The sequence below is a fragment of the Cricetulus griseus genome, chromosome X (assembly GCF_003668045.3).
Source record: "Cricetulus griseus strain 17A/GY chromosome X, alternate assembly CriGri-PICRH-1.0, whole genome shotgun sequence".
NCBI classification, from domain to species: Eukaryota; Metazoa; Chordata; class Mammalia; order Rodentia; family Cricetidae; genus Cricetulus; species Cricetulus griseus.
Window position 1 is genome coordinate 88,069,139 of NC_048604.1, and position 24,844 is coordinate 88,093,982.

The following is a 24,844-nucleotide window of genomic DNA, read 5'->3' on the forward strand; positions in this document are numbered from 1 at the left end:
CATATGCATTGCAAATTTAAATTATGCTCAATATAGTTTTATTTTCATGAAAGCTTATTTTATCTCAATAATAATAATGTTACCTAACAGTTGAAATAACTAAAACAATTTCTCCTACAGTTGTCATAAAATGTCAGGCCAACAAGCGGGTAGAAGAGAAAGTGGAAGTGACAATGATTGGTAGCTTTTTTGGCCCACATCCATCGCATGATGCAGTAGAATTTGTAGTGTTTCCAAAAAGAAATTCTATTAACAGTATTTATGAAGAAGTTGATGGTAAGAGAATTTTAATCATGGCTATAAGTTAAACTATAGTAAATAAAATTGATTTAGTTTAAAGTGTAGGTTGCTGGTTGCTTAGTAATTAAGATCCAATTACTTTTCAATTATAATATAACATTCAAGTTCCCAAGAACTCTGTTAAACTTGTTCTTTACATAGCAGTTAGATCAGTAGTAATAGTAGATATGGTCACTACATGGATTTATGTGACCAAAATGGTAAATCTCTCAATTTTAGTATTTCCACTTGGAATTAACTACTACATCTTACTCTGTGTTCCTGATTTTGTGTGTGTCATTTTGAACAGTTAACCCAAGGTTTCATACATGTTATGCAAGGTCACTGCTACCGAGCTAAACATGGAGTTCCTTGTAGACGTAAGAATTGTTACTGAAGCCATATTACATTTATAAACAAATTTGAATCAATGTTTCTTACTTTAAAAGATCAGAAAAATTGATGTGAATCAAATGTAATACCTTAATGATTTCCTAAGTGACAAATTTTCTTGTATACATTTCTTTTGTATTTCCTATTTTCTATCCAAATTAAAATAATTATGCGTGCTATGAATAGTGCATTCTAGATTTCAAAACCCAAACACTGAAACCAAAATGATTCCATACCTGACCTCATATAGCAAGTTGTATTCACAGCAAAATATATAGTCAGCAGGGATAAAATGTGGGCTATAAAAGCTAGAAAATATTTGTAAACTATATATCTGAAAAGGGATTAATCTCTAAAACATATAAGGAATGCCTACAACTATGAAAATGCCTAATAACCTAATTGGAAACATAGGCTATAGAACTTGAATAAACTTTTCTCCAGAGAAAATACAGAAGTAGTTAATAACTATATGAAAATGTATTCACTTCTACTTATTATGAAGAAATGCTTCTCAAACACCCCCCAAAAATGTCATTGCTTCACACTTATCTACATGGACATTATTTTAAGAAGTTGAGAAGAATAAGGAAATTTTCAACCTTCAATACTCTTTTTTATTGTCTGTTTTTCCTCCATTTTTTATTTAAATTAGAAACAAGATTGTTTTACATGTCAATCCCAGTTCCCTCTCCCTCCCCTCCTCCCCTGCCCCCCACTAATACCCTGCTTATCCCATACCATTTCTGCTCCCCAGGGAGAGTGAGGTCTTCCATGGGGATTCTTCGGAGTCTGTCATATCCTTTGGGATAGGGCCTAGGCCCTCCCCCATGTGTCTAGGCTCAGGGAGTATCCCTCTGTGCGGAATGGGCTCCCAAATCCATTACTATGCTAGGGATAAGTACTGATCTACTACAGTGGGACATAAAGGAGCAGGAAGGTTGTGTATGGGGGAGAATAGAGGAGAGCAAAATAAAAGATACCATCAGAGAAGGAGCCAGTATAGGTTTACAGAGAAATCAGGCACTAGGGAAATGTCCTTCCATACACTTAATAGGAAAGCAAAATAATACAGCCCTTCTGAAAATTATCATGGATATGCCTTATAAAATTTGAAACAGGACTGTACAAAAATGGCCTGCTCTCTGCTCATTTTTGTTCAAATCAGATTCATTAGTCAGATATATTGTTTGTTTTCCCAAGGCAAATCCTGATTGCAGAAGCCCATTGAAACTGGATGTAATTTTGTTCTAATATTTTAAATACACATCTTTAAATTGCTTTTTATCTTTATCATTAAACTGTAATTCAACTTGTCTGCCAGAAATTATGTTCAACCTCTGTGAGTAACAAGACATAGGTTCCAGGATCAAGTGATTAAAAATATTTCTAATATTGGATTTATATACTTACTACTTGAGTAATCTCAAATACTTAATTTTTCTATCACATATTAATATATAAAATATTAGTTCTCATTATGGAATTTCCATATATGCATAAATTATACACAGTGATGTTTAACTCACCTATGTTATTTAGGCATTTGTCATTACTCACCAGAATGATATCTTATCAGGTACACAGAATAGTTTACCATATTTTTCAATGGCACTTTAATAGGTTATAGTTCACTCTTAGTGGTTAGGATATAGTCTATAATTGTGTCTCTTAGTTCATTCATTGTGCTTCATTGGAAGTTCAATGGCTTTTTAATTGGGGCCCTTTATCTGAGAATGGTTTTACTGCATAACTAACTGTACATTACACTCATATATTTTTTTTCAAAAGACATAAAATTTCATATAGATGAGAGTTTGACCCTCATGGGTTTATGTGCACCATGAGCATGTCCAGTGCCCTGAAGAGTACAAAAATAGACGTCATATTCACTGGACCTGGAGTTACTGGTGGTTGCGATCTGCAGTATGATGCAGGGAAACACACCTTCATCCTCTGCAAGAACTGTCATCTTTATTAACTGCTGAGCCCCCAGTGTATCTTTCTTAGTTGTTCACAATTTAAAGACTGTTGTTTTTCAATTAATATGTTGTCTTTTGAGACTTGTTTGTTGGCTTACATGTCATATTTACCTGACGCTACATCAGTCATCTTGTGTGTCTTTTTGTATGCTATGTAAAAACTCCCAAGTTAGATTTAGCTTCAAATCTGAAAACTCTCCTAAATTAATTGTCATTGATCTTTCCATGACCCTAAATTAGCCTCAGCCTTTCATCCTTTGCCCTTCTCCTCTTCATTTCATTTCAAGCCTCCTGTTCCACCCACTCTAATAGTATTGGCCTTGGAAAGATTGTTGTCTGTCCCTTCCAGTCCTAAAACAATGGTTGTGTTTGTATGGCCTGGTTGTCAGCAGCACTTAAGAGTGGAGCAGGTTGGAAGAATTTCCACTTTTGATTTGTACTGCCTAACCTAATTATTAACTTAATTTACTGGCTGTATTTTCTACATCCTTAATATTTTTTCTTCCACCTCTGGCAAGAGCATAATTATACGAATGTATGAGATTCTACTCTGCAGGCACTACATTCCTATGTACAGCTCATACCCTATATACTTAAAACATCCATGCATTTTTAGTTCTTTGGCATTTGTGCCACAAGGTGAGCCTGCCACTCTTCTCTACATTATGAAAACTAGTCAGAGAGCTTTGGTTTTCTCATTTTGTTAAACAATGTCCTATTGTTGTGAAGAGACACCCTGACCAAGTCAATTCTTATTTTTAAAAAATGAATTTAATTTGGGCTTGGTTAGAGGTTCAGAGGTTTAATCTATTATCATGATGGCTGGGAGCATGGTGGCACACACACAGACATGGTACTAGAAAAGTAGCTGAGAATCTTACATCTGGATATGTAGGCAGAAAGAAGAGCAGACTCTGGACTTGGAATGTCCTTTTTGAAACCTCAGATCTAATCCCGAGTGATACATTTCCTCCAACAAAACCAAACCTCCTAATCCTTTCAAGTAGTGCCACTCTCTGGTGAACAAGCATTCAAATCTATGAGCCTATTGGAACCATTCTGATTCAAACTATCAGACCTATATACGAGGGCCTCAGTAATGTATCTTACCTCACTTTAAACTTAGTTTTCTTAGATGGAATGTGGAGATAATGGTACTAATTTTTTTCTGGTAAATTTGAGGATTAAATGTGAAAATGCATGTGGGATTCCCAGAAAGTACCTTGTTTCTATGTACCTCTTGTCAATATGTTACTTCTGGAATTAAGATTCCTTTCATATTTAATGAAAAATACTATTAGTTTCTTTTGATAGCATCCTAAATTTAAAATATCACTTTAAACTTAGTATCTAAAATATATCAAGATAAAAACTACCATGAAAACATACAAAAAATTGAAAATCCTCTTATAATCATTTGGCATGCTGTTTCAGTTTTGTATAACTTAATTAAAATTTATATCTGCATACATTTCTCAGATATTACACATGTAAAAATATTTCTTTTTCATAATTATTGTTGACTGCCAACTTTTGTTTAGTTTTCTTTTTAATGTTGTTTTTATTTTTGTTTTTTGAGACAGGGTTTCTCTGTAGCTTTGGAGCCTATCCTGGCACTCGCTCTGGAAACCAGGCTCGCCTTGAACTCACAGAGATCCACCTGCCTCTGCCTCCTGAGTGCTGGGATTAAAGGCGTGCCCCACCAACACCTGGCTTTGTTTAGCTTTCTTATTCGATTAGCCTAAATTGTAAAGAATTAAAGATGTTGAGATTGTATTTTATATTTGTATCTATATTCATGTATTTCAACAAAATTACTCATAGCATTATATACCTGGTATTACAATGAACATTATGAAATAAAGCTAGATACATTTTTTCACTTCTTCTAAAAACATGTTTAGGAATAAATTAACACATAAACTAATGTTCAGTTTATGTATAATGAGCTAAACTGACATACATTTTTGATAAGGGAGGTCCTTCTGTGTATGTTTGTCTTATTGGTTGATAAAGTACTGTTGGCCAATAGGAAACAAGATATGTGGGACTAGTCGTCAAGGAGGATTCTAGGAAATGTAGTAAAGAGATCCCAGCAGGAAGTGACATAGCAGGCAGACTCAGAATATAAGCTGGGACAAGAAGGAAATCATCCTCTTGCTCTTCCTCTTCCTCCTCCTCTCTATGCAGCAGCCATGTGATCCCAGGAAGACAGGAAGCATTCTGCCGGTTTCCTTCATAAGATAAGTCTTATAAATATATAGATTAATGATTATGGTTGATACTCAAGACAGAGCAAGCCTATAAGAAATCCTAGTTATTGACCCACAGCATTGTACCTAATATTAAGTTCCTGTGTGTTATTTTGGGGGTCCTAACATTGCGGCAGAACTCAGTTGGGTTGCATAAAGTTTTATCATTACACATTTTCATTTTCATTTTCCTAGTAACTCCTAGAAGACGTGAATTTGAGTATGAGATAGAATTTGAAACTGAAGATTTGAAGACTAGCCTGGACTCCTCTGTAACATTATATTTGTACAGAAAACATTGTAACATAAAACAAGAATTAATTTCATTGATTTTCAATTTGATATTTACACCAAGAAAACCATTCCGGTAATCATAATTCTCACTCTTTTAAATATATTGTTATGCTTTTAATTCATTGTGTTTTTTCTGCCTGTTAATGTTTGAATTACATTATTTCTGTAATACTATGAAAAAATATTTTTAGCTATGTCATTTCAAGCTAATAAGATATGAAAAGGATTCTAATGAAAAAATATACAGTTCATTGGACCCATTTGCCAGAATGTACCTATTACTTTCTAAGTAAACTGATAGTGCAATAATTACTGTATTTTCAGAACTAACTACAGAGTAGAAAAGATGACACACAAATTATTATCTCAAATGGCACCTTGATACTTTAGATTATTAACTAACTACAAAATTATTCCTAAAATAGAAATAACAGTCTAGATTTTTAAATATGTAATGTCCCCTCCCCCCTTTCTTGCTGACCTCAAGAGATACTTTCATTTTTACTTAGATAATTAAATTAATATTTTTTATCTCTTTCCTTGTCTTCCTGGTTTTCTTTAATCTCGTGTGTGTGTTTGTGTCTGTCTGTCTGTCTGTTCTAGGGCTCATATCACATTGAAAGTTGAGTGCATAACAGATGGAATCTGGAAATTTCCTATAACATTGATTGCTACTGAGCCTGAAGTGGAGGATATAATTGACATCCAAGGAATCGGTTTATTAAAGACATCTGTCACGGAATTTAGACTGACAAGTCAGACAAGGTATTATATGTCAAGAAGATTCATGTAACTGGTCTGATGAATATAGTTAATGCTGAAATGTAGAATGAAATATAAGATAGAAAATATATGAAGATTTCTCTAGTCTTTTGAATGATTTTTGTTTGATTCTTTTGAAATCAGAAAAAAATATTCTCCATAAATTTAAATATTCATGCTGTTTTGGTAACCTAAGTCTGAAATATCCATGTATAAAATATAAATCAACAAATAGAATAAGCCAAAGTTATACAAGTATTTATTAGAGCCCATTGGTTGATGATAGTACTTATACTTTTTGCTTCTCTTGCTTTCTATTTAGTGCACCTACTTCACAGGCATTGTATCACTAAGCTATTGCCAAGTCCAGTTCTATCAACTGATAAAAGAGAAGTCTTGACTTTACTGGATATAATTGTAAATTTGTTCCTGTAATAGTAGCATTTCATTTTTCTCTAGTCTCTTTCAAGGAGTTTAATTCCTTTAGCTTTCAGACAACTGATTGTGATGTGTTGTGCCATGTAATGTTTGTTATAAGTGTTGTCACTGTTAGACCAAAGTCCATGAGGACAGGCACTCAGAATCTCTCATTGATTGTCAGGTATATAAAGGATGTTTACTAAATATACTCTGTAAGAAGAAACATCCCTAAGTACTTTGGTTTCAATGATAAGTCAAAAGTGAATCAGCTATACACATGGTGAATACTAAATAAGAATTTACCTTGAAGAACCCTGGGAGACAAAGAAGAAACTGGATCTATTTATTAAATTTCTAAAGAATACTAGCCTATATTATTGCTTGCCATTTTTATTCAGGAATTTCATAAAACTCTTTAAATTACTATGTTATTTATTGTATAAATGAATACAAGATTCAGAAACAATTTCACCTTACATTTTTTGCCCCCCATGGGACACTGCTAACATTGTTATTTTTAAATTCTGCTCATTTGGGGATGGAGTCTTACTATATAGTCCTGGCTGGCCTATAATTTATTATGTGATGACTATGCAAGCCTTGAACTTCAGTCATCTGCCTGTCTAGATTCTTGATTGCTGAAATTATGGATATGCAGTATTATGCAAGACCCCCTTTTTGTTTTAAAGTTACCATGTAAAGTAATGGCATTCATTATGGAATTTTCATGTTTATGTGTCATTCTACTTTGTTTTTACCTTCCTTCTCCAATACTTCAAAACTCTTTACACGATCAGTAATATGATTTTCTAAATGATGTAGTGATGTATATGCTTATTCATAGTACTAAAAACTATTACAGGAATATGTATTGAATCTGACTCATTATGAACTATTCAGCAGTTTAACTATACCCAGTAAAACATAGTTATAGTCATGATTAGAGACATACCAGTGTGTTTAACATTCCTACATTGATCAGCTTTAATATAGATCCTCTACCATCAGGTCTAAAAACTGGGATTGTATTTCTGTGGTAGGTAGTTTGTGTTATTAGCATACATGTTTACTGAGAAAACTGTGTCATGGGCCAGAAAACAATATTTCTTCATATTCCTCTGTGATTAAATGACCTGTGTAGCACATGGGATTTCTTTATCATCTTTTGCAGGAGAGGTGTTTTATATGATTTACATTACAAGTTCCATGTATGAGTACCGTGAGCTAAATCATTTGAATAGAAAATATCCCAAATTCCTTCATTAGTTCACTTATGATTGCTGTTGACAGATGTAATTAAATAATATGATCATCAGTTAAGAAACAATCAAAAGAAACTTCAAAAACTTGTGTATGACACAAAAGAAAATTCTGGATGAATATCTGATCATGATTATTTTATTTTCATTAGCCAACTTTGTCTGAGTTTAATTAGAAACTCTTTTCACTTAATTAATTGGAGATAGAACCGAGAACAGTGTTTACTTGCACAGAGAGCAATAGTATATTATCCTCTACTCAATATCTAGTATAAGTCAATTGCATTTTTATTTCTTCTCACATTCTTTTGAGAAAAATACTAATTTTACTCAATTCTAACTATACTTTTTTAGTATTTTACATATATGTATACTTAACTTACTTTCCTATGACAAAAGGCCAAGACTTCATGTATAGTTTTTCTTCTGAAAGAAATGAGTTCAATTCTCACTGTCTTGTTTCCCCAACTGTTTTTAATTTTAATGACACTACAGTATCACTGTATCTGATTTACCTAAATACCCATGTACCCATACACACACACACACATAAATATTCAATAATTTTACTGAATTTTAACTTACCAGATCTGGCAGTGCTCAAATTTTGGTGTGGGACAGTGATGGTTCGACCTTTAATCCTAGCACTAGGAGACAGAGGCAGGCAGACCTCTGTGAGTTAGAGGCCAGCCAGGGCTACAGAGCTAGTTCCAGGATAGATAGGGCTATTACACAGAGATACCCTGTGTTGGGGGTAAAAGAGAAATAAAGAAAAGAAAATGAGATTTGGAAGGAAAGAAATCCAGTGGCAGTAATACTTCTTGACAGGAATTTGAGAAGCCATACATGTAGCTGGGGTACTGTAGTGCAAGACTCCTCACTATTGTCACTCACTCTATGTCATTTTCCTGCTTCCCTAAATCCCAGTATTGATTCTCACATCACCACAATGTCTTTCCCTACTCTTTGTTGTTATAATTAGGAAATATGTAGTAGGCTGGGAATAGTGGCACATACCTTTAGTCCCAACAAACTCGGGAGACAGAGTAAAATCATCTCTAATTTGAGGCCAGCCTGGTCTACAGAATGAGTTCCAGGATAGACAGGGATACACAGAGGAACCACATCTCAAAAAAATGCATGCATACATACATACATACATACATACATACATACATACATACATACATGAACCACATCTCAAACAAGCAAAATATTCATACATACTAGATAGATAAATAGGTAGGTAAGTAGGTGGGTGGGTGCGTTGGTGAACGGATGGACAGACGAACGGACAGACAGATGGACAGATTGAGGGATAGAGGTTAGATAAATAATAAAAAAATACCTTGTAGTAACTCTCCATCAGTATCTAGTCTGCTATTCTTTCATGTAGCACGCTTGCATGGTTCCCGATGACTCCAGATAAATACTCAGTGCCACCACTGTTAAACACTGTGTGTATTTTTCTCAATCCAGAAATTAATTTTTGCTTCTTATCTCCCTGTGACTATCTGGAACCACTATCCTAAAGAGCAACCTGAAAGCATCACATTTCTTGGATTTGGTTCTCTATTACTGGCCACTTTTTACTGGCTCCTTCTCATACCTATCCTTTAAATGTTTCACAGAACCTGATTGTTTTTTATTCTTTTGTTCACCCTCCTTTTCTAAATTTTCCCAAATCTGCTGAATTTATAATCTATAACTTGCAGAATCCAAAATATATTTAAATTCCTGACCTTTTCCCTAAACGTCAAACATCCACATCCAATTTTCTGTTGCATAAATAGTTCAACAGAACATTAATAATTAACCTGAAGTTACAAAATAAATCATTTCTCCCCAAAGGAGACTTCTCATTTAAGTGAATGGTAATTCCAGCTTTACACATCCCTCAGAGAACATTGAAACAAATTTGTGTTCCTCTGTTTCTGACTCTTGTCATTTATGAACCATTAGAAAAATTGGCCATATAATCTATGAAATACAAGCAAAACCCAGTTATTTGATTTTACCATTGCTGCTAGTGCCACCACTGATATTTTTGCCTTGATTATTACAGAGCCTTGCTATTCTTCATCCACTCCCACCCCGTTTCAGTTCTTTGCAGTATAGCCAGAATGATCCTTTGAAAGTATGTTCCCATCATTTGCCTGGCCAATCAAATTCATAGATTGCTTTCCTCTGTCTATATCTTTTTATGATACATAGCATGGATTTATGACTGGTGCTGTCTTATGAAACTTTGATGCTTATGCTTTCAGCTTTCTATATACCTGACTTTTGAGTAGATTGTACCATTAGCTGTACTTCCCATGATTCCATCGTTCCATCGTTCCATGGTTACATTTACTTCCAGGAATATGTAACAATCACAAGAAATCAGAAAAAAATTTCTGGAACAGACTCTGCCCTTGGTATTCTAAATGGGATCCTCTAAAGTCCTTGGATTTCTAAGTTCACCAACCCAACTATATAGTATATCACATACCTTAAAGAAGTTGCTGGTGTGAGAAAAATCAAAATCTAATAAAGGCCACAGTAAGTGAATAAATGTATATTTTTGAAGCTGTTAAAAACATTTTAAACTACTATACTATCTTTAAATTATCTTTTAACTCTTGTCATGTTAAAGATAAATTTGGATTCAAATAAAATCTAAATAACTGCAGTGATTCCTTAAAGCCTGTACATTTCTCTTAAAGCCTGTACATTTCCTGAACTACAAATAAAATGATTGTTCACTTTTTGTTGATACCTTTTTTGTTCACTGAATGGGTAATTTTTACACAGATCAGAGTAGCCACTAACATAATTTCACCAGACTTTTCATTTTTTCCCTCATAGATCCTGTGGAGGTTCATTTACATCATAAGTAAATTGGCACTATTGCTTCAACTTCTAAGCCAACTTTCTTCTAAAGTATATCAGTTTTTACTATATGATGGCTTCCATTCATACTGTCCTTCATCATCATAGCTGGCATCTTTTGTAAAAGTCTAGTCTTCAAAATTCAAACATTCTATTTTGTGAATATGCAACAACCAAGATAAAAATGTTTCTCTGGAGGATCTGCAAGAATGGACCAAAGAGAGTGACTTAAAATTTTACTAGCACCACCCTTAGTTTATGTAATTGAAGCTCAAATCTGTGAAATTACAACTACTGTATTAGTTCTCAAAACTACTTGAGACTATATAAGCCACACACACACATGTCAGTACAAATACCATATAAAGAGATTTACCTATCTACATCATCATATTATTAGTCAGGTCTGAGCATCATAGTGACAGATATTTAATATCAGCTAATACACAGTGGGTATCAGAACTACAAGGATTTTCCCAGGACCTGAAATAAAGATTACCAGGCAGATGTATATTTGTAAACAAAGACAGAGACAGAGAGACTTGGTCTGAGCATCTTTTCTCCATTATCTTTATCTGTAGCTTTCTGAGATTGTGTTTTTACCCAGGCTCTGAATGTGGATCCTCCTCTCATAAGGAAAGATTGTGTTGCCTCCAATTATTACTGGCTTTTCCCTTAGCAGATTCGTTCATAAGCTCGAAGTGCTATTTTGTGTATAAAGGACACTCAGCCATGACATGAAACCCCCTCCTACATTATCAGAACAGGCCATCTAGTTTCTTTGCAGATAGGTTCTCACTTCATTCCTGAAAGTAATAAGGTTCTAGGTCCTAGGTCCTAGAATACAGTCTGCTCAAAACCGTTCTGGAAGCCCATCTAAATCTTTCTGCTTTGTTGAAGACTTCTAAGACTAAATAGTATATTTAAATCCAATGTGACAGAAGTTTAAGAAATAATAGGCTTTGGCTTTATTTATTACTGTGTGCACATAAATACACACAGCAGTAATTTTCTCACTTCTGGTATAGATTTCAGAGTTCATGTATTATTGTTTTAAAAATGTAACATAATATTAAGAACAAATTTTCTGACTCACTTGTGGCCAAAAATATTTTCAAGTTCCTGGACTTTATTCCTGTGCATTGACATTTGAAATACAAAAGAATAGATCATAGATTTATAAGCAGCTTCTGTTAGAATTATATATTTTAAGCTGTTGCTCTAAATAGCACAAGTATTTGTTTGAAGTTAATTTTTGTAAAGGTTAAATAAAGGATTTAGAGTTAGACTTAGGTTAATTTAACCGTTATGTACTATACTAATCACCAACTATCATCCCAATTAAGTATGTTCCAAGTGAATATGATTGCAATAGCTACAATCCCATATATTTGTATATGTAGATATATAGAGAGACCTCTAGAGATATGAATTCAGATATGAGTCTAGATACATGAGTTTAGTTATATATTACGTATAGAAGAATCTATACATATAAAAGTTTAAATACGTAAGTCTAGCTATATAATAGATAACTCTAGATATATAAGTTTACCACTCCCAACTTATACTCCTTAGTTATTTTGCATATTTTTGTAGGCATGTAAAAGATCAGAAATCAGAATAATGGAGTAATTTACAGAGTTCAGGAGTTCATTTCATTGTGATATATGAGACTCTTCTTAGCAAAATGCTAAGAACATTGAATTACTTAATACTAAAAGCCTTAAGACCACATCTCATATTTCAGCTATCAGATAATGAAAAAGAAGAAACATTTTGATGTTACAGTATGTCACTATGGGTTCCTCATTTCAATTTCAGCCACAGTAATTCATATTTTACTTGCAGTATACAGAGATGCCCAAGTATCTCTGTCATATGTTCATTTAGAGCCCTTCAGTGATATCAAGGATGAAAGTAGCTGTATCATATGATAGTTTTATTTTCAGTATTTTGAGGAACCCCCCATGCTGATTTCCATAGCAACAGGACTAATTTATATTGCCACCAGTAGTATATAAATTTACCATTTTCCATACTATTTCACCATCATTTGTTCCTATTTTTCTTTATGGATCCATTTGAATGAGGTTAGTTTTAATTTGTGTTTAAAATTAGTTTTAATTTGTGTGTTAAAACCATGTGGTTTTCATTTGTGTTTTCCTGATGTCTAAGGATATTGAAAAGTTTTTTATAATTATTGGATATTGATGCTTGATCATTTGCGAACTCTCTTTGTTGCATTGTTGACCCACTTATAGTATGTTGTCTAGGTTGTAGGTATCTTTTGAGTTCCTTATATATTCTAGATATTGATCATCTGTCAGATAGATACATAGCAGTTATTTTCTTCGATTCTGTAGGCTATCTTGTCATTTGATTAGTTATCTTGTCTGTGCAGACACTTTTTAATCTCATGCAATACACTCTCTGAAGCCAAAGAAGTCATGGTTTTATTCAATGAGTAGAGTCCTTGTTACAAAGCCCTAACCTGTGACTATCTCTTGTAGTATTTTACCAGTATTTTCTTCAATTTAGTTCGTGTTTCAGTTCTTAAATCTTTGATTTTGAATTCGTTGATTCTCATACAATGATTTTTGTAATGAATATATGGACATCCATTATTCCTAGCACCATTTGTTTTGGTGTTGATATTGTCTTGTTTGTCTATTTGGTAACATATTTGCCCAGATTGCCTTTATTTAAAATGTACTTGTAACAGATTAGTTAATCTAAGTATTTACCTATTATTTTAACATCATGTTTTAACTTTACTATGTACAATTGCATAGTGCGGAACTTACATGTTTAAGTTTGCCATTTAAACCATTTCCAATTATGCAATTGATAACTTAGTTCTAATGCTTTCCGTCAGTCACCACTATCCAGTGCCAGAAAACATTTGTTTCTCCTGAATGAAACCCATCATTCATTAAGCAGTTACTACCCATCTCCCCTCCCACAACTCTGTAGTAACTATTAATTGGCTCTATCTGTATAAATTTGCCTATTTTATATAAGCAGAGTGGCCTTTTTTGGTCTCCATATTCAGTAGATTAAGGCATATATTTCACTTGTGGAATTGTGGAGTCATATAATGGAATAGTTTTTATTTTCATTTCTGTGTTCAAATCTTGGGTAATCCTATTTAAGAAAATAGTTATGTTCAAGAATTAGATATAGACTGCATGATTCAACAACTAAAAGAAGTTTCTCCTCTAGATCTTTTGGACCTTGTTAACTTAATAGAAAATACTAAGTGTGTATATATGTTTGTGGTGTGTGTGTGTGTGTCTGTCTGTCTGTATGTATGTGTATCTGTCCATCTGTGTGTGTCTGTGTCTGTGGAGGGGGGTGTGGATTCCAAACTGCATATGAATATCACACAGGAAACCCTTTTTTTTTCAAATTTTTTTTATTAAATTATTAATATTTTCACATGTACTTTCCCTCTCCCTCCCCCACCCCCATTCCTTCTCCCCCACCTCCAACCTACCCCCCACCCCATCCACCCGCCACTCCCCAGGCAGGGTAGGGCCCCCAACCAGGGCTCCACCAAGTCCACCAAATCTTCCTGTGCTGGGCCTAGGCCCCTCCCCATGTGTTCAGAGACAGAGCGAATCCCTTCAAGTGGGATGGGCTCTCGAAGTCCCTCCCACCCACCAGGGCAAAATGCCAGTCCATCTCCAGAGGCTCCCAGAAATGCAGGGGCCTCCCCATTGGCATCCATGATCAGGGGGCTGGATTAGTCCTGTACTGTCCTCCCAAAGAGCATCTGGGGTCGATATGCTTTCCCTTTTTCAGGCCAACTGTTTCTGTGGGTTTCTCCAACCAGGTACAGACCCCTTCGTTCTTCATTCCTCCCTCTCTTCAACTGAGTTCCAGATTTCAGCTCAGTGTATTTCTGTGGATGTCTGTCTCTGCTCTCATCAGCCACTGGATGAGGACTCTAGAATAGCATAGAGAGTATTCATCAATCTCATTCTAGGGGAAGGGTTTCTAGGCCAACTTCTCCTCCACTGCCCAGACTGTCAGATCGTGTCATCCTTATAGGTCTCTGGAGATCTTCCTAGTTCCAGATCTCTTCTCAGACCTATAGTGACTCCCTCTGATATGGTATCTCTCATCCTGCTCTCTCTCCTCTATTCTTCCCCCAACTCAATATATCTGCTCCTCCATTTCTTCTCCTCTACTCTTCATCTTGTGCTCTTATTGTGGCAGCACCCACTTCCCTACCCTCATGCTCTCAATTAGCTCGGGAGTTCATGCCATTTCCCATTCCTGGGGTCCATTTATCCCTTAGAGTCATTCATGATTTCTAGTTTCCTTGGGGTAGAGGATTATAGGCTGGTAAACCTTTGCTCTATGTCTAAAAATCATATATGAGTGAGTACATACCATGTTTGTCTTTTTGTGATTGAGGAAACCCTTTTTTAAAAAATTCACATTGCTAAGTCACATGACCACCGATTCTAATTCTAGAGACTAGGAATTCATATTTTAAACAGGTAACCTAGGTAACCTAGGTGATACTGATGAAGCAAGTCTTCCTGCCACATTTCAAAATTTCCACATTCAGTCTTGAAATAAAATTAGAGGTCCTGAATCCATTTTTTAAAAAAAACTGTTTTCTATCCCAAAATATGCTTGTGAAAACTGTCAAAAATCAGGTGGGTAAGAGATGTTTTTAATTGAGTCTGCTAGTCTATTCCATTGATCTACTGGCACCTGATTTGTACCAGTAGCATGCTGTTTTTATTACACTAAGTCTGAATTACATTTTTATATCTTCTATTGTGCTACTTCCAGCATTGCTCTTTTTGATACAGGATTGCTTTGTCTAGACAGAGGTTTCTGAACACCTAAACAAATTATAGGATTATGTTTTTCTGTCTCAGTGAAGACTGTAATTGAAATTTTGTTATGCTCACATTAAATCTGTAAATTCCTTTTGGTACTATATCCACTTTCAATATATTAATTACGTTAATAAGTGTGGGAGATATTTCCACCTTTTCATGTCTTCATAGTTTCTTCACTGTTTTAAATTTTTACTATAAACTTCTTCATTGGTTAACTCCATTCATAGGATGTTTATAAATTTTTTAGAACTGCTATTCACAAGACTGTTTCCCTAAATAGTTCTCAGCTTCATTGTTATTAGTATATAGAAAAGCTACTTATTTTTGTATTAGTTTTGTGTTCTTTTTCTCTAGTGAAAGTATTTATAAGTTGTAATATTTGTATGTTGCATTGTTTGGATTTTCTTATCTACAAGAACCATCTCTAAACAGGAATACATTGATTTCTTTTTTATTTGTATTTCTTTAATGTTCTTGTCTTATTCAAGATAGGACTTCAAGGAATACACACAACAAGAATGAAGTAAGTGGGCATACTCAACTCATGGTATTACTAAAAATACTTTTTGAGTTTTCTCCATTTTGTATAATGTTGACTATAGGTTTGTCATATATAGGCTTTTATATACTAGTGTATAGTCTTAATACGTTTTTTTTTTAAGTTCTTTTGTCAGGAAAGTATTTAGACTCTATCAAAGCTCTTTCTGTATCTATGAAATTTTTGTTTGCTTTCTGCCTTATCATCTATTAGTTTGATGCATTGCATTTATAGATTTGCATATCTTAGTCCACACATTCATACTAGAATAAATCACAGTGGGTCGCAATGAATGATCTTCTTGATGTGTACTGGACTTTGCTCTTATACTGAGATACTTTTCATTATGTTCTTTTTATGTTCTCATCAGGTTTCAGGAAAAGATAATAGCATTTCTCCTTTCAGATTAAGGAATAGTTGAAGTACACTGTGCTAGTTCTTTATAATATCTATATTGCTTTTCTACTCTGGCTTTCTACTCTAGCTTTCTACTCTAGCAAGAAATTGGCTTTCTTTGGATAGGACATATGTATCTAGAAAATTATATCCTTCTTTTAGATTTTGGCATTGTTTTCAGTGTCTCACGTTTATATCTAATTTCACTAGTTAGATTCTGCCCTCTCTTTTTTGTTAGTTTAGTTAAGAATTTGTCAATCATGTTTATTCTTAATGAACCAATTCTTTGTTTCATTGGTTCTTTGCATTCTTTTTATTTCCATTTTAATTCCTGTTCCAATATCTATTGTTTCTTTCCACCTACTGATTTTAGGTTTGGCTTGTTCTCATTTTGCTAAAACCTTGAGGTACAGCATTAATTTATTTTGTAGAGCTCACTGGTTATTTTTATTACATGTATTTGTTTATTGGAAGGGGGCATATGTGTGTGTCATGGGATGCATGTGAAATTCAAGGACAACTTTCAAGAATTGATTCTCTCTTGCACTGCAATTGTATGCTTTTTATGAAATTGCATTGCCAGAGTTTGGTGTATACATGTTTAGGATTGTAGTGTCTTCTTGGTTACTTGTTCCATTGATCCGAATGAAGTATCCTTTATCTCTTCTGATTAATTTTGGTTTTATGTCTGTTTTATATGATATTAGACTAGTAATTCCTGCATGTTTCCTGGACGAATGCACTTAAAATATTTTTCCACCAATTTAATCTAATATGGTGCCATAGTAGTCTTCGGCTCAGATCCAGTTTCTACCTCCTGGAACACTGTGTGGACCTGAGACAAGTGTATTTATATTAGCAATATGTATTCTACAATGTCTGAAAGTATAGTTCCCATGAAGAGCCTTTGGTGAAGGAGGTTATTTTTGCCTCAGGAGCTACCTGATTGCCTACTCAGCAGGAGTTTTGTTTTCTTACAAAGTATTTTTTTTAATTTATCTTTTTTGGTTTTGCTAATATTCTTTCATTTTTTCTCCTTTTATGTCCTGATTATATTTTCCCTCCCCTCTACTCACAGTTTCTCCCCTCCTCCCTTCCCCTCTAGATCCACACCCTTTCTTTATCTCAGTAGAAAACAATATGCTTCTAAGAGTTAACAACCAAACACGACAAAATAAAATATAATAAGATAAAGTAAAAACTATCATTGAAGTTGGACAAGGCAACCCAACAAAAGGAAAAGAGTCCAATAACAGGTACAAGAGTCAGAGACCCACTCATTCTCACAGTCAGGAGTCCCATAAAAATAGAAACCTAATATCTGTAATATATATACAGAGGACCTTGTGCAGACCCATGTAGGCCCTGGACTTGCTGCTTCAGTCTCTGTGAGGTCATCTATGCCTTATTTAGTTGATTCAGAGGGCCTTGTTCTCCTGGTGTCCTCAATCCCCTTTGACTCTTAAAATCTTTCTGGATTCTCTTCCATGGGATTCACTGAATTCTGAGTGGAAAGACTTCATGGAGACCTTTCATTTAGTCAGTCAGTCAGTCTCTCTCTCTCTCTCTCTCTCTCTCTCTCTCTCTCTCTCTCTCTCTCTCTCTCTCTCTCTCTCTCTGTCTGTCTCTGTCTGCATAATGTCTAGATGTGGGCCTCTGCACCTGTTCCAATCTGCTGCTGGAGGAAGCCTCTCTAATGATGACTGGATAAGGCACTGTTGTATAAGTAAAGGATAATACAGTTACAAATGGAATCTTTTAATGATTGTTTTTATTTTTTAGATCAGTCATGTTTGAAGTTACCCGAGGTCTCTGGGTTATCTGGTCTGTCTGGTTCTTGGTTACCTAAGCTTCACTCATAAGCTTTCTCTTAGTCTGGGCTTATGATTGTGCTAACTAGTTTCTGGTGATCACTTTTATTCCTAAAATGTATCATATTCTACCCTCCACCTTTGTTTACTTTATACTTCTTTCTTTTTAAGGTAACATGGCTATATTTCTGTTGAGTTGGTTGAACTTTGTTGGTGTGGCTTATTCAATTAGCCACCTCACAATTTTACTGGTTTTTAGGTTTTCATTAATTTACATTTACCCTACCTTATGTCTTTTTTCTGATAACTCTGGATAAAGTTTGTTCTTCCTATATTTTGTGGAGGTGTACTATTAGGTGCAGTTACTTGGGGTGAGTTTTAAAAAATTGATGCTGTTGATACTAGCTCTTCTTTGAATTACAGATAGCATTCATCTAAGAAGGTATATGATAGTGTAATTTTCTTCAAAGGAAAGTTTTAAATTACTAATAAAATCATTTGTACAGACCTATTGAACCAATCCATTGATAGGTTACTTTTTTCCTAAGAATTTGTGGATTTCCTTCTTAATTGTCAAATGTTATTAAATATAATTCATGTAATCTTCTATTATGTTTCTTTTGATTTCTTAGAAACCATTAGAGTATTTATTTCCTTTAATTTCTTTCTTATTTTAGTTTTTCTCATTTTAAAATGTCTGTGGTATAGGGATATAGCTCAGTTGGTAGAGAGCTTTCCTAGCACATGGGAAGACTTTGGTTTGATCCCCAACACTGCATAAACTTGGCATAGTGTTTGATTCTTTAACCTCAACACACTGAAAGAATAGGCAACAGGATCAAAGTTTTAAAGTCATCCTTTGCTACATAGTGATTTTGGGGCCAGCCCAGGATACAAGAGACCCTGTCACAAAAAAAAAATCATTTCTTAACAGAAGCTGGTAGCCAAGCATGGCAGCTATGCACCTGTAACCCCATCTTCTTTAATGGTTTCTCGGTTCCTCACAAAGAGAATTCTTCCATATATTATTTCTGAATGGATGTATCTCAGGATAAGGGAGACTTATGGATTCCAGTAAATATCTATCTGTCTGTCATCTTCCTGTTGTAATCCTTTTAGGTGCTCCATGTTATTCCCCTCATGTATTACATCACCCTTCCTTTCCTGGCACTGCTTATAAAATATTTTAAAATCACATTGATAATGACTAAAGTGATATTGGCTACGCCTTTCAAACTACATGTGTTAGTCATTGGTTCAATGACTTGACTCTGTTTATTAATTTAAGAAGTGTCAAAACTGGGGTACAAAAGATTAAGTAAACTTCCTGAAATGCTATGTAGAGCTATGATTCAAACAATACCACCTGTATCTACAGAACATGTTCTCCGATCGTCCACCATGATACTCAATAATTGTTTGTTGAATAGATCAGAAAGTAACATCATGAACCTTCCCATGTCTTTTTCTGTGTTGCACTATTGTACCGGTTTTTAGCAGCCATGTTTGATATTTTACATGCATTGCTATTAATTTATCTTAAATTCTGAACTTAAAGCATTTTTTGTCATGTACCACTACCCTGTTTTCTTTAACTAAGAAATTCATCGACTTAATTAACATTCTTTTTCTCAATTGCCTATCGTGGCATGAAATGGCAACTTGAAACACGAATGTCACTCCACTTCATACTTTAATAATCTATCTTCATGCCTATAAAACTTCAGTGAGACTTTAGTAATTTCTGTGTACTTAGCATGTAGATAGATAGCTACTGGTAAGTAAGTAAATATTATAATGGGACAGCAGTAGAGACAAAAGGCTTTATCATAGCTTTAGTGGACAGTTTAGTTACAAATGACTGAGTTTTAATCTGGAATACTGAGTTTGACCAATTTTTATAGGGACAACATTTATCGTAGTATACTATGAACACAGGAAATAAATGAAAAAATTCAGAATTTTATTTTGCCACCCTGAGAATAAAAATGATAGAGTGCTAGTTAATTTTTGTCAACTTGACACAAACTATAGAGACACATGAGAAGAGGGAATATCAGCTGAGAAGTCCCCTCCATCAAATTGGTCCATGTCTTGTCTGTTAGTCATTGCCTTGACTAATGATTAATGTGAGAAGGCTAAGCCCTCTATGGGTAGCCCCATCACTGGGAAGATGATCTTGGGTTCTACAAGCAAGCTAAAGTATGGGGAAGCAACCCAGTAGTGGTTCTCTGGTTCCTGCCTCTACTCCTGATTAAGATCCTGCCCTGACCTGCCTCAATGATTGCAAAATATAGGCCAAATAAATGTTTCCTTCCTAAGTTATTTTGATCATGGTGTTTTATTTTCAGAAAACTAGGACAGACTCCATTTGTAATATTCAAAATGCCACCTCATACATTTTTGTAAGCATTCAGTATTAATTTTGAGCTATGGTTATGTTGGAGCAGAATTTATGGTTCAGCCAATGAGTCAATGAGACAATGACCAATTGATGCATTTCATTTATTTTTTTCTAGGTATTACGAGCCATTTACGGCCTATTTTCTGCCAGGTGGTGATCGAGATTTTTTTGTAAAACCTCATCGTGGAGAACTCCCTCCATTTTACACAAAAGGAATTCTCATCATTGTAGGATTTAAACCCCGAATGTATAGTAAGAAATATCGAGCAACACTTGTAATACAGGTAAGTTTTCAAAAACACAATCTTTAATTTTCAAAGCCAAATAATTTAGGTATGGAATATAACAAAATAATTTGTTAATACTAGGAAAATAAGGAATTACTTATATTTCATATTAAAAAATATGGGAGACTAAATGTATAGATGATTTGAATAGTTACATAACATTTTCTTTTAAAAAGGTACTTACTCAAGGACTTCATATTATTTGAAACACCTTTTGCAAACATTGATTAAAGTATATCATCAAAATGTTGAAGTAAATAAAAACTTTTAATTAAAAATGCATTGTAAATTAAACCATTTCTGTTAAAGTTAGAGTGATTGTTTTGCTAACAGTTAAGGTAAGTACAGTTTTTTAAAAATTTATCCAGGAAAGAAGTATCTTCATAGAATTTCATACATACTTTATAGTGAGAAATTTTGGGATAAAGGCAACTTTCAAATTCTTGGAAAACATACTATTACCACAGTTTACTTTCAGTTGCATATATACAAAATACATGTTGTCAGATTATAAAGCTAAAACTCCTGCTGCCAAAGAAATCCCTGAACTTTTAAATCAAATAGCAATTAGTCACTGCCATTAACAGAAGAAAATGTCATTATTTTAATAATTATTGAAAATAAAAATTTAGTGACTAAGAGAATTTCTTTTTTCATTGTTCTAAGATTTTTATAGAACATAGGACATCAGCAATGAAACCTCTTTTGCCTTTCTGAATATTACTCATTGCCTCCACTATTATTTGAAAAAATAAAAGCTTATGTGGGAGACAAATTGACATTGAAACATGTTTTTAAAATTAACATTTTGCCAGAATTTCTGTGACATACTTGTAATCTCAGTATTCAGTAGGTAAAATCAAAAGGATTCTGATTTAGACATCAACCTTGGCTGCAGTTTGAGAATCAATTCAAACCAAGAGAAGGATAGGAAATATCAGCTTGCTTATTTAATTTTTATTACATAAAATTCCAAACATGTGCAAAAATAGAATATGTAATTTCATGTACTCATTGCCATGTTTGTAGATATAAAAACATATGGTAAGCCCTATTTCAAATATGAAGTAGATAATTTATAGATAAATCTTAAATCTATTTTTTCAGTTTTGAGTAATATGTGTAGAACTAATGGAAATTTTGAACATAGCACATACAGTTCTACGAAGACTTTATTTTCCTCCAATGATGATTTCCTAAAATTGTATAGTAAGACACCTAAACATTTAAATTCATATTAAAGTCCTTATACTACTTTTGTTATTTCTAGTGTGTTTTCACATATATTCATCTCTAGTAGGGAAAATGTACATAACATGGCGTGTGTAAAGTTCAGAGGACAACTTGCTGAAGTTAGCACTTTTCTACAATTATGTGGATCCTAAATATGAAATTCTACCCATAAATATAATATTACACTGTACAAACTTTTAAAATTGGTATATTAAACAGAATTACCCTGGAGATTCATAAGAGTCATTGCACATATCAAATCACCAATCTTAAAAATAACAGCTGATACCCTTTGACTCCAAATCCCAGTTAATTTCAACATCTATCCTTACTCTCACGTTGCAGTTCAAAAAGTCAAGTAATTATCTAAATTCAAATTGTTAATTACACCATTGTCATTTTTAAACACTTAGGCTAGCAATATAGCAGTAGTTACAACAATATGGTCTTCATTCTACTTCACTCAGAAAAAGGAATAATTTATAAGAATAGTTTTAATTAATCATGCCTAGACAAAACTCAACAATCATGTTCTCATGCCTTATAATTTTTCATTCAACTAAGTCATCATTACAATGATTCAAACCTGTTGTTCTACAATTAGGAAACAAGACAAATAGCATTAGTTTTGATGGAAGGAAGTTAAGTGGTTCCATTTATTTTATCAAAAGTAGTGCTGCTCCCGAGGAGTAGAAAATCTAATACGTTTTCCTGAATGACTATAAAAAAAGTTAGTGAATACTGGAGCTGGCAGATGGCTTAGTTGGTAAAGTATATGTTATGCAAGCATGAATTCCTGAGTTCCAACCCCCAGGTTGCTCAGTAGCACATTTATCTATTTAGCTCCACCATGAAAAGGAGGAGAAAGGCAGATCACTGGAGTTCCTTGGACAGACAGCCTAGTCTAATCAATGGGCTCTAAATTTATTGAGCAACCGTGTCTCAAAAAATAAGGTAGAGCAGGGGCAATCAAAGATGATACCTGACACCTACTTCTAGCTTCCACATACATGTATACACAAGCACAGTTACACACAAGTACATGTGTACATACCTACACACATACTACACAAACTCAACCTTAACTATCAGAGTTATAGAATATGAAATATATGATGTTTTATGGTCATGCTTGCATAAAAGTATTATGTACATAGATATTAATATATCTTACAATCCTGTTATAACTAGAGACACAAATATAAGTATATATTTTATATTACTTCTAAAGAAAGCTTTCCATTAGCATGAAACAATAGGAAAGGGCATTCTAAATATGTATTTACTTTTGTTTTTCATTGGAAGCACATCCTTGAATAAGAATTTGAATTTAAGTAGCCTGTTTGTTATATGACACCAGGAAAAAAATAGAGGGAAGGCAGTATGTGAAATACAGAAGGAAAGAGGATCAATGAAATCATCCACCACAGTGAGAAACTGAAAATTAATACCATTAGGGATAGCTGGAAAATAGTGCAGAATTTAAACCTTGAAAAATTCATACCCCAGGTGGGCATGAATATAGGGATTTTATATACCACTTTATACCATTCCAATTATTATTAAGGAATGGATTCAGAGATGATTGATGATCCAAAACCAGCTGAAATGCATGCTGGAGTTTCTGGGGAGAAAAATTCAAAGAGTTGCAAATTACATCAGACATTGACTCAAATGAAAACACCAGAGAAATGTGGGTGACCAAAGACCATAAATAAACAATAATAAATAAATATATTTGTAATGTTTTAGCCTTTCATTATCCAAAAATCACATTACTGTAATTTGTCAATCATTTCTGTGACTACAGTTAAGTATTCATTTAAAAGTACATCTTGAAAGGCATTGTTTACCTACATGGAAGACCGTTAGCTAAGAGATTTTCTTGTCAGTGACTTTTCCTTTATTCATAAAGCCAATGGATTTACATAATTTATGTCCCTATTAAGTATTTTTCATTACAGATGCAACTTTACTTTTTCATCTTTCCATTACTATTTTCAAAAATAGAAATTACTAATAGTGATAAATATTTCCCTAATTCTTTTAGGTCTCTGTATATTTCTTATAATTTTTCTTTCTCTCGAATTTCAGACAGATGAAATATATTGGCTGTATGAAATAAATGGGTTACCTCCATCACCAAAATCATTGGAACATATAAAAGCCAAAATTGATACTAATAACAAGACATATGATAGCATGCCACCAATTCGACAAAATTTTATTCGTGAAAATGCTAAACTCCGAAGCACGGGAGTGTCTTCTACTATTAAAGGTGCTCCTTTAGTTAAAAAGCAAAAATAAAAAAAAAATAAACATTCCTTGCTCTCAAGTAGAATTGGGTATTTTGTTTTTCATCTCATTTTTGAGGGATAATCATAATCCACTTTCTGGGGCTTTGTTGTTTGTTTTTTAATTGCTGGATTTTTATATTTTTAATAGGATGTAGTTCATTTCTGACTTGTGTTTTTGTTTTAAAATGGATTTTTGGTACAAGTGTTGGAATATCTTTACTTTTAACGTGCAAGACTGAAACATGAGTTGGTTTGGTTTAGGTTGGGTTTTGTGTTTTTGAGACAGGGTTTCTTTGTGTTGGCTTGGTTGTCCAAAAGCTCATTCTGTAGAGCATACTGGCCTGGAACTCACAGAGATTCACCTGCCTCTGCCTCCCAAATTCTGGGATTAAAGGCATGTGCCACCATGGCCTGGCTTCCGAACCATGATTTAATGACAGTATTTTAAACAATGCTGGTATTACAGATCAATTCCTTACATATCATTTTAAAAGACTA

The 24,844-nt window shown here is 33.9% G+C and overlaps 1 protein-coding gene across 1 annotated transcript in view; it reads left to right on the forward strand.

The window, feature by feature from the left end:
• Cfap47 (cilia and flagella associated protein 47) overlaps window positions 1-24,356 on the forward strand; it is a 261,790-nt gene extending 237,434 nt beyond the window's left edge. Inside the window, exons 61-65 of the mRNA XM_027432785.2 lie at window positions 121-276; window positions 5,102-5,273; window positions 5,804-5,965; window positions 20,645-20,813; window positions 24,144-24,356. Of these exons, the coding sequence (XP_027288586.1) occupies window positions 121-276; window positions 5,102-5,273; window positions 5,804-5,965; window positions 20,645-20,813; window positions 24,144-24,356 (872 nt within the window). The remainder of the gene's footprint in view (window positions 1-120; window positions 277-5,101; window positions 5,274-5,803; window positions 5,966-20,644; window positions 20,814-24,143) is intronic.
• The last annotated feature ends 488 nt before the right edge of the window (window positions 24,357-24,844 follow it).